Consider the following 15,026-nt stretch of genomic DNA (forward strand, 5'->3'; position numbering starts at 1 on the left):
GCAGTGGGACACCACCACAGAGATACAGGTTTTAGAAGCTCTCTGCTCAGGTAGAAGGGAACATGCCTCTTGTCTCCAGATCCTGTATCACTCCTTACCAGGAATCTGTGGAAATTCCTCCTATTATAGCCCAATCCTCACCCTCCTGCTGCCCAGATTTCACTGAACTACGACTCCCAGGCAGCATGGACAGCGGCCAGGGTGCCAAGTTATGAATCCCTTTCTCTTTCTAATCCATCTGTAGATCCTGGAGGACTTGGCTCAATTTGCTTTTACATGGGTGCAACCTGCGTGGTTCTGCTTTTAAACTCACCCCCTCCCTTGCTGGAACACAGTGTGCCCAGTCTCTGCCTTCTTCCTACCTGGCGCTTCCTCCCAAATTCTTTACCCAGCGCGTCCTCCCTTCCTCCTCTCACCCCTTTCTTCCTGGCACATTCTCTCCTGCCAGCCCGGTCCCATCTCTCACATGCTCTCCTATAAATAGCTGAAATTCTGCAGGTTGCTGTGGTGACAGCGGCTGGGTGAGAGATCCAGCTGGGTGTGATGGGGAGGGCCTGGTGCTCGCAGGATGTCAGGTCAGAAGATGACAGGGGCCTTGCTGTGCACGACATTGAAGTTGCTTAAAGTTCCTTATTTTGCGTGTGGCTTTAAAACACATCTCGGTCAGAAAACGTAAGGAACTGGATGCCCCTGTGTGGCGATCACACAGGGCCCCCGGACATTTGACGGTCTATTGAACCTGTGCCACCACTGTAATTGTGTTCTTTGCTGCCACCAACCCATTTCTCACAGGAACACACGGAGTCCAGTCAGTTGGTAGCGTTAATAAATAATCAAGTTTATTTTATAGGCATGAACAAGCTTATGGTTTCAGTTAATTTTTCTTGGCAGTTTCTTAATATTAGTTCCTTAACTGTCTTATTCATTCCTAACAACTTCAAACTGATTATCTCAACTAACTATCTATCTGACTCCACCTAACAATTCCTCTCACTCTCTCACCACACAACTAGACCAACCCACAGACTATTCCTCCCTCTTCCTTCTTCAACTCCCAACTCTCAACTGACTTTCACACAACTCCCCCTCTAACCCTAACTCCTCCTATCAGCTTCCACTGGCCAATCACATCACACTCATTTTAACCCTTTCCTTATGACCCACCTAGGAGGCAAATGCCACACCCTGAATTTCGAAATAAGCTTGGGTCTGCTGCGTCGTGACGGGGGGTGGGGGTGGATGACTCTTGAAGATCCGCAGTCATTTCCCCCAGCCAAAACACTTTATTTTTTTTAATTATAAAATTTGTATACTACAGTGATACCTCTGGTTGTGAACGGGATCCGTTCCGGAGGCCCGTTTGCAACATGAAAAGAGCGCAACATGCAGCGGCCCCTCTGCGCATGCGCGGGTTGCAATTTGCTACTTCTGTGCATGTGTGTGACGTCATTTTTGCGCTTCTGCGCATGCACGAGTAGCGAAACCCGGAAGTAACCCTTGCCAGTACTTCCGGGTCGCCGCAGGACATAACCTGAAAGAACGTAACATGAAGCGGACGTAACATGAGGTATGACTGTACCGTTCATCCGAAGATCTCTGGGCGGTACGCAGCATAAAGCCCGGATGAAAACGATAAATAAGGAAGTGGGCATGTGTACCCCAATAATCACCTTTGGGCCACCCCTGTTGATAGACACCTGCATCTACTGGAGAGTGTCTTCTATGAAATGGCCTTGAAACCCCCAGGCCCTCTGAACTAGGGGACCTGCATACCTGGCTAAGAATGGGACACACCTGCTGGGCTGGCCTGCTCCACCATCTCATTTCCCTGCCCTCCCCTTCTGTTTTCCAGAGGTGCCTTCTCCGAGGTGGTCCTGGCCGAAGAGAAGTCGACTCAGAAGCTGGTAGCCATCAAGTGCATCGCAAAGAAGGTGTTGGAAGGGAAGGAGAGCAGCATCGAGAATGAGATAGCTGTGCTACACAAGTGAGTGGTGCTCCCTCTCGTCCCCCATCCCTCCCTTTGAGAACAGCCACTGCTGGGTCAAACCAAAAGTCCTCCACTCTGGTCCAGTGACCCCGTCCAACAGTCCCTGGAAAGCGGAGCAAGGTGGAAACAGCCATCCCATCCCTGCTTACCCCCACATCCCCAGGGCATGTTTGCGTGGCACTGAGATCAAAGCAGTGGAGCTTGCAGTAAGCTACCTGAACCAGTGGGGTGGGGTGATAGACAGAAAGGCAACTTCTTCTTCCTTCTTCCTGTTCTTTTAGTAGCTACATGTTGGTAGACCACATGACTTCCTCGCAGGCTCTGCTTCCTTCCTGCTCCTTCTCCAAGTGTCAATACCAGTATGAGCTAGCAAGGGCTTATTAAATAGTGGGTGGACATAGCAGACGGCACAGAGATTTATCCAAGTAGTCCTTTATAGGTACAGTGGTACCTCGGGTTACATACGCTTCAGGTTACATACGCTTCAGGTTACAGACTCTGCTAACCCAGAAATAGTGCTTCAGGTTAAGAACTTTGCTTCAGGATGAGAACAGAAATCGTGCTCCGGTGGCACGGCGGCAGCAGGAGGCCCCATTAGCTAAAGTGGTGCTTCAGGTTAAGAACAGTTTCAGGTTAAGAACGGACCTCCGGAATGAATTAAGTACTTAACCCGAGGTACTACTGTAAGCTGGAACTGAGCTGAACAGCAAACAGCTCAGCCGGCCTGCTTTTATAGGCAGCCGGCTGTCAAAATTGTAACAACAACAACCCAGGGTTTCCTGCCTAAATTAACTGACGTGGACTTGAGTGAAAACTATATACACAATACCCCTGGTGGCCAGGGTGAGAACTTCATTTTTTTTATATATAAATAATATTTATTGAAATTTTAAAGGTTACAAAAAGAAAGAATAAAAACACCATATCAAACAAAAATAAAACAACGCATCACAATAAGGAAGAAGAAGAAAAAGAGGGAAAAAAACAAAAAACAAAAACACACAGCTAATCTTCCCATAACTTGTCTTTCATTTGCTTGTTTCCTTGACCTCCTCACACCTCCCTTTTTTGTATTCTAGTTCAGTTGACTATTTCAGCAAATCCTTTCCATGTTTTCCACTTTTTGTTCTGTAATTTATCTTAATGTAACTGTACTTTCCCTCCTTTCACCAATTAACAGTCTATTTTTTCCTAAACCCTTATAACATTTCTGCTAAAACCACATAACTTCATTCCAACATCCTTCTAACATTCATTGATTTTACAATGTTTCTGTAGATAGTCTTTAAATTTCTTCCAATCTTCCTCCACCGACTCTTCTCCCTGGTCTCGGATTCTGCCAGTCATTTCCGCCAGTTCCATGTAGTCCATCACCTTCATCTGCCATTCTTCCCGGGTGGGTAGATCTTGTGTCTTCCAATACTTTGTAATAAGTATTCTTGCTGCTGTTGTAGCATACAGGGTGAGAACTTCAGTACATAACAGGGTTGGTGTTACTTTCTTGTCTGCAGCTCGGCCACGTGTAAAACCTATGCTTAGAATGTCTTTGTTCTGGATGTCATGCACAGCCATGCACATTTGCTTTGCTCTTGCAAAATGTATATACAGTGGTACCTGAGTTTTTGAACGTAATCCATTCTGGAAGACAGTTCGAGTTCTGAAACGTCTGAAAACTCAATACGAAAGCCTCAATTCAGAAAACTCAATACAGAAAGCCACGTGGCATGTTCGACTTCCGAGGCTTGTTTGAAAACCGAAGCATTTCCTTCTGACGTTTACGGCATTCGAAAAGCGAAACGTTCATCAGCGGAGAGATTCAAAAACCAAGCTACCACTGTATGTTCTGCAAAAGCAATGAATGTTGGTATTGGGCTTGGAATTCAGGATCCCAAATTTTTCCATTAAAAAAAAAAGTAAGCAAGTTTCCAGCTGTTCTGGCTGCATAGGTAGGGTTGAAAAGGTATAGTTGCTGCCTGCTGAAAATAAAGAAGCCCAGTGAGACTGTGAGCCAAGTTTGTTGGCAAAAAATAAGGTGAGCGCTCATCTGAATGTGACCTCAATGGGAGTAGTTAATGCTGCGTGCCTTGGTTCGTGTGAGTTCAGCTGCAGAGAGGTCTGCGCATGAGTGCACCCTAAGTGCAGGGAATCTCTCCCCTCATACATCTGGCCTGCCAGCCTGATCACGTGTCAACAGCTCTTTGCATCATCTCCATGGGCGCATAATTTCCTACAACTGATAGCTGTGCCTGGGATATCAGCCTTTCTGAAAATAGTGCTGGTTGGCACTGAACAGTGTCTCCTTGTGCCCAGAGAATGCCACGTTTTCATTCCTGTAACTCTCTCATGTCCAGCGAGGGCAACTAATCTATGACCTCTGTCACGAGCACTGGAGAGGGAAATTCTGGAGAAGTGGCTGCCACATCTGGAGTCTCCATTACAGAGTTGGAAACTGCACTTCCCATCCTCTGAGTACAGGGGTGGAGAGCCAAGTACAGTGGTACCTCTGGTTAAGAACTTAATTTGTTCTGGAGGTCCATTCTTAACCTTAAACTGTTCCGAACCTGAAACACCACTTTAGTTAATGGGGCCTCCCACTGCAGCCACGCCGTTGCTGCTCGATTTCTGTTCTCATCCTGAAGCAAAGTTCTTAACCCGAGGTACTATTTCTGGGTTAGCGGAGTCTGTAACCTGAAGTGTACGTAACCCGAGGTACCACTGTACCCTCCACACGTGGCTGAACTCTGACGGCCATCATCCTTGACCATTTGCCATGCTGGCTGGAGTTGATGGGCATATAATGCAGGGCACGATGCGTGTGAGACCCCCCAGCTATCTGCCATTCTATTATTATATTATACATATACATGAGCACATACAAATTATATGCAAATTTGTGCCTTAGCAACAACCCTGGGCCACAGGGATTCTGGGTCCAAAGCTATGAGTTCTGGGGTGTCAGGTCCAACAAAACGAAGGCAGGTTTTCCCAACCAGCCCAACATCAATGACCATAATGTGGACCATTGAAACTGGGAAGTGGGAAGCTCACTCAAAGGAAGTACAGTGGTACCTCGGGTTACATACGCTTCAGGTTACAGACTCTGCTAACCCAGAAATAGTACGTCGGGTTAAGAACGTTGCTTCAGGATGAGAACAGAAATCGTGCTCCGGTGGCGCGGCGGCAGCAGGAGGCCCCATTAGCTAAAGTGGTCTTCAGGTTAAGAACAGTTTCAGGTCAAGTATGGACATCCGGAACGAATTTAGTACTTAACCTGAGGTACCACTGTATTTTTCAGGAACTAGTGAGTGATTTCTCAAGGAACCCTTCAATAGTGACTCTTCTGCTTAAGGCGGAAGGGTAGGGAAGAGGTAAGGTTAAAGGAAAGAGCTTCTGTACACATAAAAGGTGACTGTCTGTCTCCTACTAATAAAAATCAGCTCTAGAATATGATCTGGGTATTAAGGTTGCTTCCAGAGTTAGCCTGGAATTGCTACCCTTTGTTCATTCACTTTTTACGGAGAATCCAGATGACATCATTCCCCAATTATTGCAGTCCCATGGCTTTCTTTCTTTCTTTTTTTCAGAGTTGTTTTGTTTTTAAATACTAGTGCAAATATAGTGTATATATAGAGCAAAAACCCCAGCAACAGCCTGTCCAGTGCTGTTGAGCCTTTGTAGGGTGACTTTAATTTAAAGCTTTCTGCTGATCACTTCTGCTATTACATTCGCTACTTCCTCTTGAGCATGGCAGTGGGATCACTGATGACTTTCCCTTGTCCTTTAAAGGTAAAGGTAAAGAGACCCCTGACCATTAGGTCCAGTCATGGACAACTCTGGTGTTGCGGTGCTCATCTCACTTTATTGGCCGAGGGAGCCGGCGTACAGCTTCTGGGTCATGTGGCCAGCATGACTAAGCCGCTTCTGGCGAACCAGAGCAGCGCACGGAAACGCCATTTACCTTCCCGCCAGAGTGGTACCTATTTATCTACTTGCACTTTGGCGTGCTTTCGAACTGCTAGGTGGGCAGGAGCAGGGACCGAGCAACGGGAGCTCACCCCGTTGTGGGGATTCCAACAGCCGACCTTCTGATCGGCAAGTCCTAGGCTCTGTGGTTTAACCCACAGCGCCACCCGCATCCCTTTCCTTTAATTGCTGCCTTAATGTTGGCTTCTGCCCCTGTGTCTGTGATGTTGGGAGGCTTCGATTACTGGTTTCCTTTAATTATTTTCCCATGGGTGGAATTCATCCAAGCTGTTGTGTGCAAGGAAAGAGGTCTGCTTGCACAACAGGAATCCCTGCCCCTCCTCCCCCTTTGTGCCCACCCCCCCCCTAAAGCTGCTCTGTGGGGAGAACCCCTGAGTAGGTTTAGGGATTGCTTGGAAGGGAAGGAATTCTTATTACACTAATGGACCTTGTTCTATGCATGTAAACCCCACTTACCGCTATGTTTAATTCCACCTCCTCTTTCTTTCTTTTATACCAAATTGCTATACATTATTATTTCAGTGGTGAAGGAGGATGTGGCTTTCCTTCGTCTCCAAAAACAATGGCTGCACATTTAAATGTGCAGCTCACCCACAGTCCCCTATGAATTTTCACGAGTCTCCCCTCCTGTAGGTTCTTCTTGACTACTACCAGTGACATCACAAGTGAGTGACACAGATCGGTACCTTTACAAAATTATTTGTTTTTTAAATCTTTTGAAGCCGAACCACTCATTTTAAGCCGTCTTCAAAACAAAGCTCCACCTAATGCCTGCAAACTGGTCTGCGTGGCAACACCGTGCATTTCTTAAAAAAATATAACCTTTCTTTCTTTCTTTCTTTCTTTCTTTCATATATATTTAAATAGCTGTTTCTGGCTTGTGTGCTCATTCTTCCCAGTATGTAATATATATATATATGGTGGTACCTTCAGGTTACATACGCTTCGGGTTACAGACTCCGTTAACCCAGAAATAGTACCTCGGGTTAAGAACTTTGCTTCAGGATGAGAACAGAAATTGTGCTCTGGTGGCGCAGCAGCAGTAGGAGGCCCCATTAGCTAAAGTGGTGCTTCAGGTTAAGAACAGTTTCAGGTTAAGAACAGACCTCCAGAATGAATTAAGTTCTTAACCTGAGGTACCACTGTATATAGCATTTATTTGACCCTTCCCATATGTTTCTTCAGTCAAGTACTTCACATACATTAGCTCGGGAATCCTTACAACAACACTGCAATGTAGATTTTGCTATTATTCCCTTATTGTAGGTGTGTGTGTGTGTGTGTGTATTTGTGGGGCAGTGGCCTGAGGCTGAGAGCAGTAGTTTGCTTAAGGGCACCTGCTGGGTTCACAGCAGAGGCAAGATTTGATTCTAGGGACTGTTTGTTGCATAGCTCTGTCGCACAGCAACCAGCTTATCACAGGGACATTATCTCTCTGTTTCTCTCTCTTTTAAAGTAGCTTGTCAGCCTGTTCCTCTCAAGCAGCAGGAGGAAACCTCTGTTTGGCCTCCCAGTATTGTTGGACTACAACTCCTATCATCCCTGACCATTGGCTGTGCTCTCTGGGACTGGTGGAAGTTGGAGTCCAGCAACATACGGAGGGCCAAAAGTGCCCCATCCAAGTTGTACAGTGGAGACCCTCGGAAGAAAGGATATTGCACAGCCGGTGCTGGTTGTGGCCACACTAGGAATAAAATGGGTGGGAGTTGCCACCTGGACCCCACCCCCTTGATTTTGAAACGAAGATACAGGCAAATCTCCACTTGCCTATGATTTATTTGTGTGCAACTGCACTGCCGCAAAATAAATAATCCGTCTCAAACTTGGAAGTGGCGGGAGAGAGCTGGAAAGTTTTTGCGGCTCATGAGAAGACCCTCCCCAGAGCCCAAAGAGGATGTCAGTGAGCCAAAGGCCAGAAATAAATGTTTAAAATGCTTCTCTCTCTCCCTCCCTCCCTCTCTCTCTCTCTCTCTCTCTCACACACACACACACACTTATGGGCTCCAAAATGGCGCACGGAACTGTTATGTACTGAGTTGAATAGGATCAAAATGCAGCAGTCTGATTGGTCCTAGAAAAATAGGATTCACAATGCAGCAGTCTGATTGGTCCTAGAACAATGCAGCAGTCTGATTGGTCTGCAGCAGCCACTCAATCCAGCTCCTGGTGGAAGTGAATCCGCAACCTGATTGGCCTATAGGAGAATCCAGGAATTAGCCAATCACGTGCGGCCCATTGTGTAAATAATGTATATAAAGCAGATATTTCGGGGAAACATCCATTCCTCACCACTATGAGCTGAATAAAGGGCATGAAATCCACACTCGACTCCGAGTGTATTTCACTGGCGACTCTCGCTGCTACCTCGCTACCCTGCTCAACAGCTGTTGGGCAAGAAGCTGTATTGCAGTGGGCTCGGATGTGCTGTTCCTTTCCCCTTTCTGGCGATCTGAAGGCAAAGGGACTGAATAAAAGAAAAAGAGCATGTAAAAACAGGTGTTTAGAGCTGGCACAGGCAAACTCGGCCCTCCGGGTGTTTTTGCGACTACAATTCCCATCATCCCTGACCACCGGTCCTGTTAGCTAGGGATGATGGGAGTTGTAGTCTCAAAACATCTGGAGGGCCGAGTCTGCCTGTGCCTGGTTTAGAGGATGCTCCCCACATGCTCATATCGCTTATGGGCGGGGCAGGGCAGGGCGGAAAGTAACCCCCGCATAAGTTGCCTCTGCCATGGGGTCTGTGAAAATATCCTTGCCCAACAGAGAAGCTGGGAAGCAAGCCTTTCAGGCTAAACAAGGCAGAGTGATGATAATCCACAGACCTCTTGCTGAAGGAGCTTCTCTTTCTCTTGCAGGATCAAGCACCCCAATATTGTGGCTCTGGACGACATCTATGAGAGCGGAGGACACCTCTACCTCATCATGCAGCTGTGAGTTGAAGGCTGGAAATTAGAGGAGTCCCAGCTATGGGCAGGGGAAGGGAGGAGCCTCTTGGCACAGCCTGGCAGCATTGGTGGAGCTTGTGGGCAGAGCTCACCCTGACCATTCTCTTCCTGAAAGGGTCTCTTGAGGAAAGCAGGCCTCACCTGTGTTTTGCCTCCCCAATGTAGGGTCTCAGGCGGGGAGCTCTTTGACAGGATTGTGGAGAAGGGGTTTTACACGGAGCGAGATGCCAGCCAACTCATCCGGCAGATCCTCGACGCTGTCAAATACCTGCATGACATGGGCATCGTACACCGTGACCTCAAGGTAGGGGCATGTACCTGTGTGGGGATTTCTGTCGTAGCCGCCTCGGGGTTAAGATGTGCATTTGCACAACTGTCTGTTTGCTGAAGGCCGGACTAGACAATTCATCCTATTAGCAGTTGCTTGGGTGGCCTTTCCAAAATAAAAATAGCTGGCACTTTCCCTCTGCTGCAGTCTGGACTAGTTTGGGGCGCTTTAATCCTTTGTCTCTTGCTGCTGCTCCAATTTGGATTTGGGGCCCCATGCCCCCCTCTCCACGAGTTGGAAGGAAAGCTTCTGTTTGCCTCCTCCCATCCCATGCCCACTCTGGACTGGGACCACAGCTGGAGTCAAAGCCCCCCTTAAAGGTAAAGGTAAAGGGACCCCTGACCATTAGGTCCAGTCACGAACGACTCTGGGGTTGCGGCGCTCATCTCGCTTTATTGGCCGAGGGAGCCGGCGTACAGCTCATGTGGCCAGCATGACTAAGCCGCTTCTGGTAAACCAGAGCAGTGCACGGAAACGCTGTTTACCTTCCCGCTGAAGCGGTACCTATTTATCTACTTGCACTTTGATGTGCTTTCGAACTGCTAGGTTGGCAGGAGCAGGGACTGAGCAGCAGGAGCTCACCCCGTCGCGGGGATTCGAACCGCGACCTTCTGATCGGCAAGTCCTAGGCTCTGTGGTTTAACCCACAGCGCCACCCACATCCTAAAGCCTCAGCCCAAGATAGGAGGCACCCCATACCTGTTATTCATTTGCTAGTTGTGGTGAATAGCATCTTGACTAGTCTGGTCCCTAATCTGCTGTAGGTACCTTAAACTAGAAATACAGCTTTTGTATTTAGCAGCCAAGTATTAAGAGCTTACTTCCTCCATTGTCTTGTGGTTTAAGACCTAAACAACATGTGACACCAGTAGTTTTTGATTAGATCTCTTTCCTGTCCCTTGAAAGCAGCCTTGGAGGCAAGGGGGAAAAACTGAATTGGGGCTGCAATGAAGAGGAGGGAGATTATAGCCTTCTTCCCCACCTCCATTCATTGATGCAAATCATTCCTCCTCCCCACAAAGTTCTCATTGCTGTTGAGGGGCAAGTGGACATTCATTTATTGTGCCCGTCTGCATTTCACCCTGTGAGCCTCTTCTTATTCTGCAGATTTGGGGGCGATAATACATGATCTTGTTTTCAATACTGTTATTACCTGCCTGTAAACTTTTTGGGGCAGACATAACACTTCATCTCCTGTCAGTGTGTGTCCCATAACGTCCTGCTGATATCCTGTGACTTCTTATGCCACAAATTTCCTGGGCTTTATTCTTTCCCTCTTTTCTTGCCCTATAGCACAGGATTGCTCCTCCAGATGGCAATAGCCTGGTAACGCCAGGGAAGCGTTGCATAACAATTTACAAAGCAGGATGATGTGTGGATGGTCCGGTATAAATCCACTGTAAAGTGCACTGTTATTTTGTCAGTGACATATTTCAGAATACAACACCCCACAACACACACACACACACAGTCTGGGCCCTGTGTTCAAGAGCAACTTCAGGAAGCTATGTGGAAAGAGTGATTTTTGTACCAGAGAACTGGTGTAGGAAAGTGGGGTTAAACTCCCAATCTCTGCTGAGAAAAACATTAGGAGAGACTTCCGGAGGCGGCGCGAACGGCAATGGCGGTCCTCCTTGCGTTGTGAGGAGGAAGCTCCGTGGAAACGGGTTGTCCGCTACGGCGAAGCGGAGACCCGCACCGAAAACCCACAGGCAGCAAGAGCCTGTGGTCATGGGACTCGGCGGGCGCCAGAAGCGTCCCCCAAAACGGAGAAGGGACCCTGTAAAGGGTCTCTGAACGTGGAGGGGGTATCGTAGCGCTGTGAGTCGATTGCTATTCCTGTGGAGTGAAGCCGCATAGCCGCTGCCGGTGAGCGCTGACCTTTTTTCCTGGAAACATCTGATTCGGAAAAGAACAACCCGTGAGTAAGAAAAGATAGTAAGAATTGGAAACTAAACTGTTATAAATTCGGCTAAAAGCGGGAGATGCAAACAGGAAGTCCGTCTTCCGCTTCTGCTTAAGATCTAAAGCAAAAGACTTTGATGTTTGGAGCCTTTGAAGAGGCGTTAAAAATACTATTCTGTGCATCCGTTGAAACTGCCTTTATACAAAATTGGGATTTAACTTCTTTTAAGTGACTTACTTTTCATATGGACTGTGTTTTACCTCTCCTTTTGGAATTACAATCTTACTGAGTAGCCCAGACAATTGGACTGCCTGAATCAACAGAACTGTCAGATTGCAGACTTTGATACTTTGTTACCTGGGCTTGTTACAGTCTGAGTGTTTGTGGAACTGCTACACTGAAACATCATTTCTGGCATTTTGCTAGAGACATTGTAGTGCTTTTTAAACCAACTCTGCTTACTACAAGAAAAATTGAAGGTTCTTTGGAAATTAATTGGACTAACAATTCGGCTTTTTCCCTCAAGACATATTCAAACTCCCTCTAGAGGATTTTGGATGTACATTTGTATGTGATTTTACTTTCTCTTTCCTTTCCTCCTATTGGACTGTTTACCCCCTGGGCTGCTGGATTCCCATGGGAACAATTTAGCTTGACCTTGACTAGTAGACAATACTGGAATGAGTGGCACTGGGAAAACAAGAGCGGCTAAAGCAAAAGCTAAACAAACAACACTGACTTTAACTTCACAGCCGCGTAGATCATCTGTTCCTACTGTTTTGCTGGCAGAGGAAGAAGAAGTTGAGCAACCATTGTTGGAAGATATGGCTGCAGGAGGATCTGGTTCAGTATTAGAGAAAATCTTTGAAAAATTGGAAGTTTTGGATAAAAAGGCGGATGAACAAACAGCTAAGATTGACCAAAACACAGCCAGTGTTAATAAATTAACTGAACAAGTTGCTCTGAATGCACAATCGATTGGAAAGTTATTTGAGGCCACTGCAGAAAACCGCAAATTGGCTGAGGAAGCCAGCCAAAAAGTTGAAGAATTACAACAAGAGGTAAAACCATTGCATAAACAGGTTGGTGAACAGCAGGCGTATTTGTCTATGATAGAATTGCGGAGTCGGGAAAATAATCTGAGATTGAGGTCTATACCAGAACTTGAACAAGGGAATTTAATTGAGTTCCTGACAAAAGAATTTTCCAAGTTTTGGCCTTTGGAGGAAGAAAAGGACTTTAAAATTGTGACTGCTTTTAGACTTGGAAAATCAACAAGAAAAACAGGCCCAGAGATTGCTTGATCACTTTGAGATCTAAGGAGGAAAGAGACAAAATACTAGGCCTACATTACGGAAAATCACTGGATATTTCGGACAAAAGAGTAGAAATTTATAAAGATATCCCAAAACAACTTTTGGACCTTAGATCCACCTACACTGAGTTAGCAAAACTGCTGAGGAGCAACTCAATTGTTTTTAGGTGGGAATTTCCCCAAGGACTATCTTTTACATTTAGAGGGAAGAAGGTTAAAATTAAAACAGCCGAGGATAAAGAAAAATTTTTGAGTGCCTATGGAGAGGATCTTCAGAAAGGGATTGAAAGACCTTTAGGGTCTGGGCCATCACCTGCACCTGCACCTTCGGGACCTGATGACCCGGAGAAAAAGATACCACCACTAGAGGAATAACAGATTTGTCCAGGATGTCTCTGCAACTTCTGAGTTGGAACATTAATGGCTGCAATTCCCCGGAAAAGAGGAGAATATTTCATATATTGAAAAAAGAACAATTGGACATTATTTGTTTGCAAGAAACACATGTGACTAGGCTCCATAGGAAAGTGTTAATAAATAAAAGATTAGGACAAGAATTTATCTCTTCGGACCGAGTTAAGAAAAGAGGAGTGGTCATATATGCAAAGGAGAGCCTATCACCAAAATTTCTATTTAAAGATGAGCAAGGAAGAATCTTGGCAATTGAGATACAAAATCAGGGAGAAAAGTTTTTGATACTAGGAATCTATGCACCAAATGAGGGGAAATCAGAATTTTATAAGAAGCTGCGTGAGATAATGCTGGACTATCTGGACTGTGACAACATCATTATGATGGGAGATATGAACGGGGTGGCATCAACCAACATGGACAAGTCTCAAAGCCAAAATGTGACAAAAGACGGCAGACTACCTAAAACTTTTTTTGAACTGACTGATAATATGGACTTGATTGACATCTGGAGGACAAAGAACCCCCTGGGAAGAGAGGGAACATTCTTCTCTGAAGCCCAACTGACATGGACAAGAATCGACCAAATATGGATAACTAGAGGTCTGGCACCTAAGGCGAGAAAGGTGGAAATCTGCCCAAAGACCTGCTCCGACCATAACGCTGTAAAGATGGACATGAGATTAATCCCAACCGGCTCCTATAGATGGAAGATGAATGACAATCTGTTTAGAGACCAGGAGATCATCAAAAAGGCCCAAAAAGTTTTGAAGGACTATTTTGAGATAAATTTGAACACCACGGTGGAAAAAAGAATCATCTGGGATGCAAGTAAGGCGGTTATGAGGGGGTTTCTGATACAACAGAACGCTGTAAAGAAAAGAGACAAAATGAGAAAAAAGATAAGATTTTGGAGAAAATTAAAGAATGTGAGAAGAAGCTAAGATTGAAACCGAAGTCAAAGGAGATTTTGAAAGAAATTAAATTTCACCAAGCACAATACTCCAAATTGATAAATCAGGAAGTGGAGTGGAAAGTTAAGTTAATGAAACAAAGATCATTCGACTCGGCAAATAAATGTGGAATACTGCTAGCATGGTAGTTGAAAAAGAGACAAAAATTAAACACGATCACCAACCTAGAGATTGAAGGAAGAAACATTCAGAACCCTGCGGAGATTAGGAAGTGCTTCCAGAGATACTTTAAACAACTATATACTCAAGGGCCGCAAAATGAGGTTGAGATAGAACAATTTTTGATAAAGAATGGATTACCAATGTTGTCTCAAGAAAACAGATCAACCCTGAATTGTAAAATAACTCGACAAGAGATTGAAGTTGCCATTCAGAACATGCAATTGGGCAAATCTCCAGGGCCTGATGGGCTTACCTCCAAATATTATAAGATATTGAAAGACTACTTGATACATCCACTAATGGAGGTTTGCAATGAGATTATGGAGGGGGAAAAAGCACCGGAAACGTGGAAAGAAGCCTTCATCACATTGATACCTAAATCTGAATTGGAAAAGACACAACTTAAGAACTACCGCCCCATTTCCCTTCTAAATGTGGATTACAAAATTTTTGCAGACATTTTAGCAAATAGATTTAAAAAGGTTCTAAGTGAAGTGATCCATAAAGATCAGGCAGGCTTTCTCCCAGGAAGACATTTGTTTGCTAACACAAGGAACATTATTGATATCTTGGAACTTTTGCAAACAAATATTAATACAAGAGTAGTGTTAATATTTATTGATGTGGAGAAGGCCTTTGACAATATTTCTTGGAAGTTTATGAAGAAAAACCTGGAAGGGATGGGAGTGGGACGGGGATTTGAAAATGGGATAGATGCAATCTATTCAGAACAAAAGGCTAAATTGATAGTTAACAATGTGGTGACAGAAGAGTTTAAAATTGAAAAAGGAACACGACAAGGTTGCCCTATTTCCCCTCTGTTATTTATTTCGGTCCTGGAAGTGCTCTTGAATATGATTAGAGGGGACCGGTTGGTGGAAGGAATTCAGGTCGGAGCGAAGCAGTACAAACTTAAGGCTTTTGCAGATGACCTAGTTTTGACCCTACAGGAGCCAGAATCTAGTACGAAAAGGGCTGTACAACTGATTCAAGAGTTTGGTCGGGTGGCGGAAT

At 45.4% G+C, this 15,026-nt stretch overlaps 1 protein-coding gene across 2 annotated transcripts in view; it reads left to right on the plus strand.

Annotated features, from left to right (window-relative positions):
* CAMK1 (calcium/calmodulin dependent protein kinase I) overlaps positions 1-15,026 on the plus strand; it is a 55,405-nt gene that overhangs the window by 20,739 nt on the left and 19,640 nt on the right. For both annotated transcript variants that reach the window (XM_079963878.1, XM_079963879.1), the window contains 3 exons: positions 1,853-1,984; positions 8,827-8,901; positions 9,082-9,220. In XM_079963878.1, coding sequence (XP_079820004.1) covers positions 1,853-1,984; positions 8,827-8,901; positions 9,082-9,220 — 346 coding nt within the window. The remainder of the gene's footprint in view (positions 1-1,852; positions 1,985-8,826; positions 8,902-9,081; positions 9,221-15,026) is intronic.

Source organism: Podarcis cretensis (genome assembly GCF_951804945.1).
Source record: "Podarcis cretensis genome assembly, chromosome: 2".
Lineage (NCBI taxonomy): Eukaryota > Metazoa > Chordata > Lepidosauria > Squamata > Lacertidae > Podarcis > Podarcis cretensis.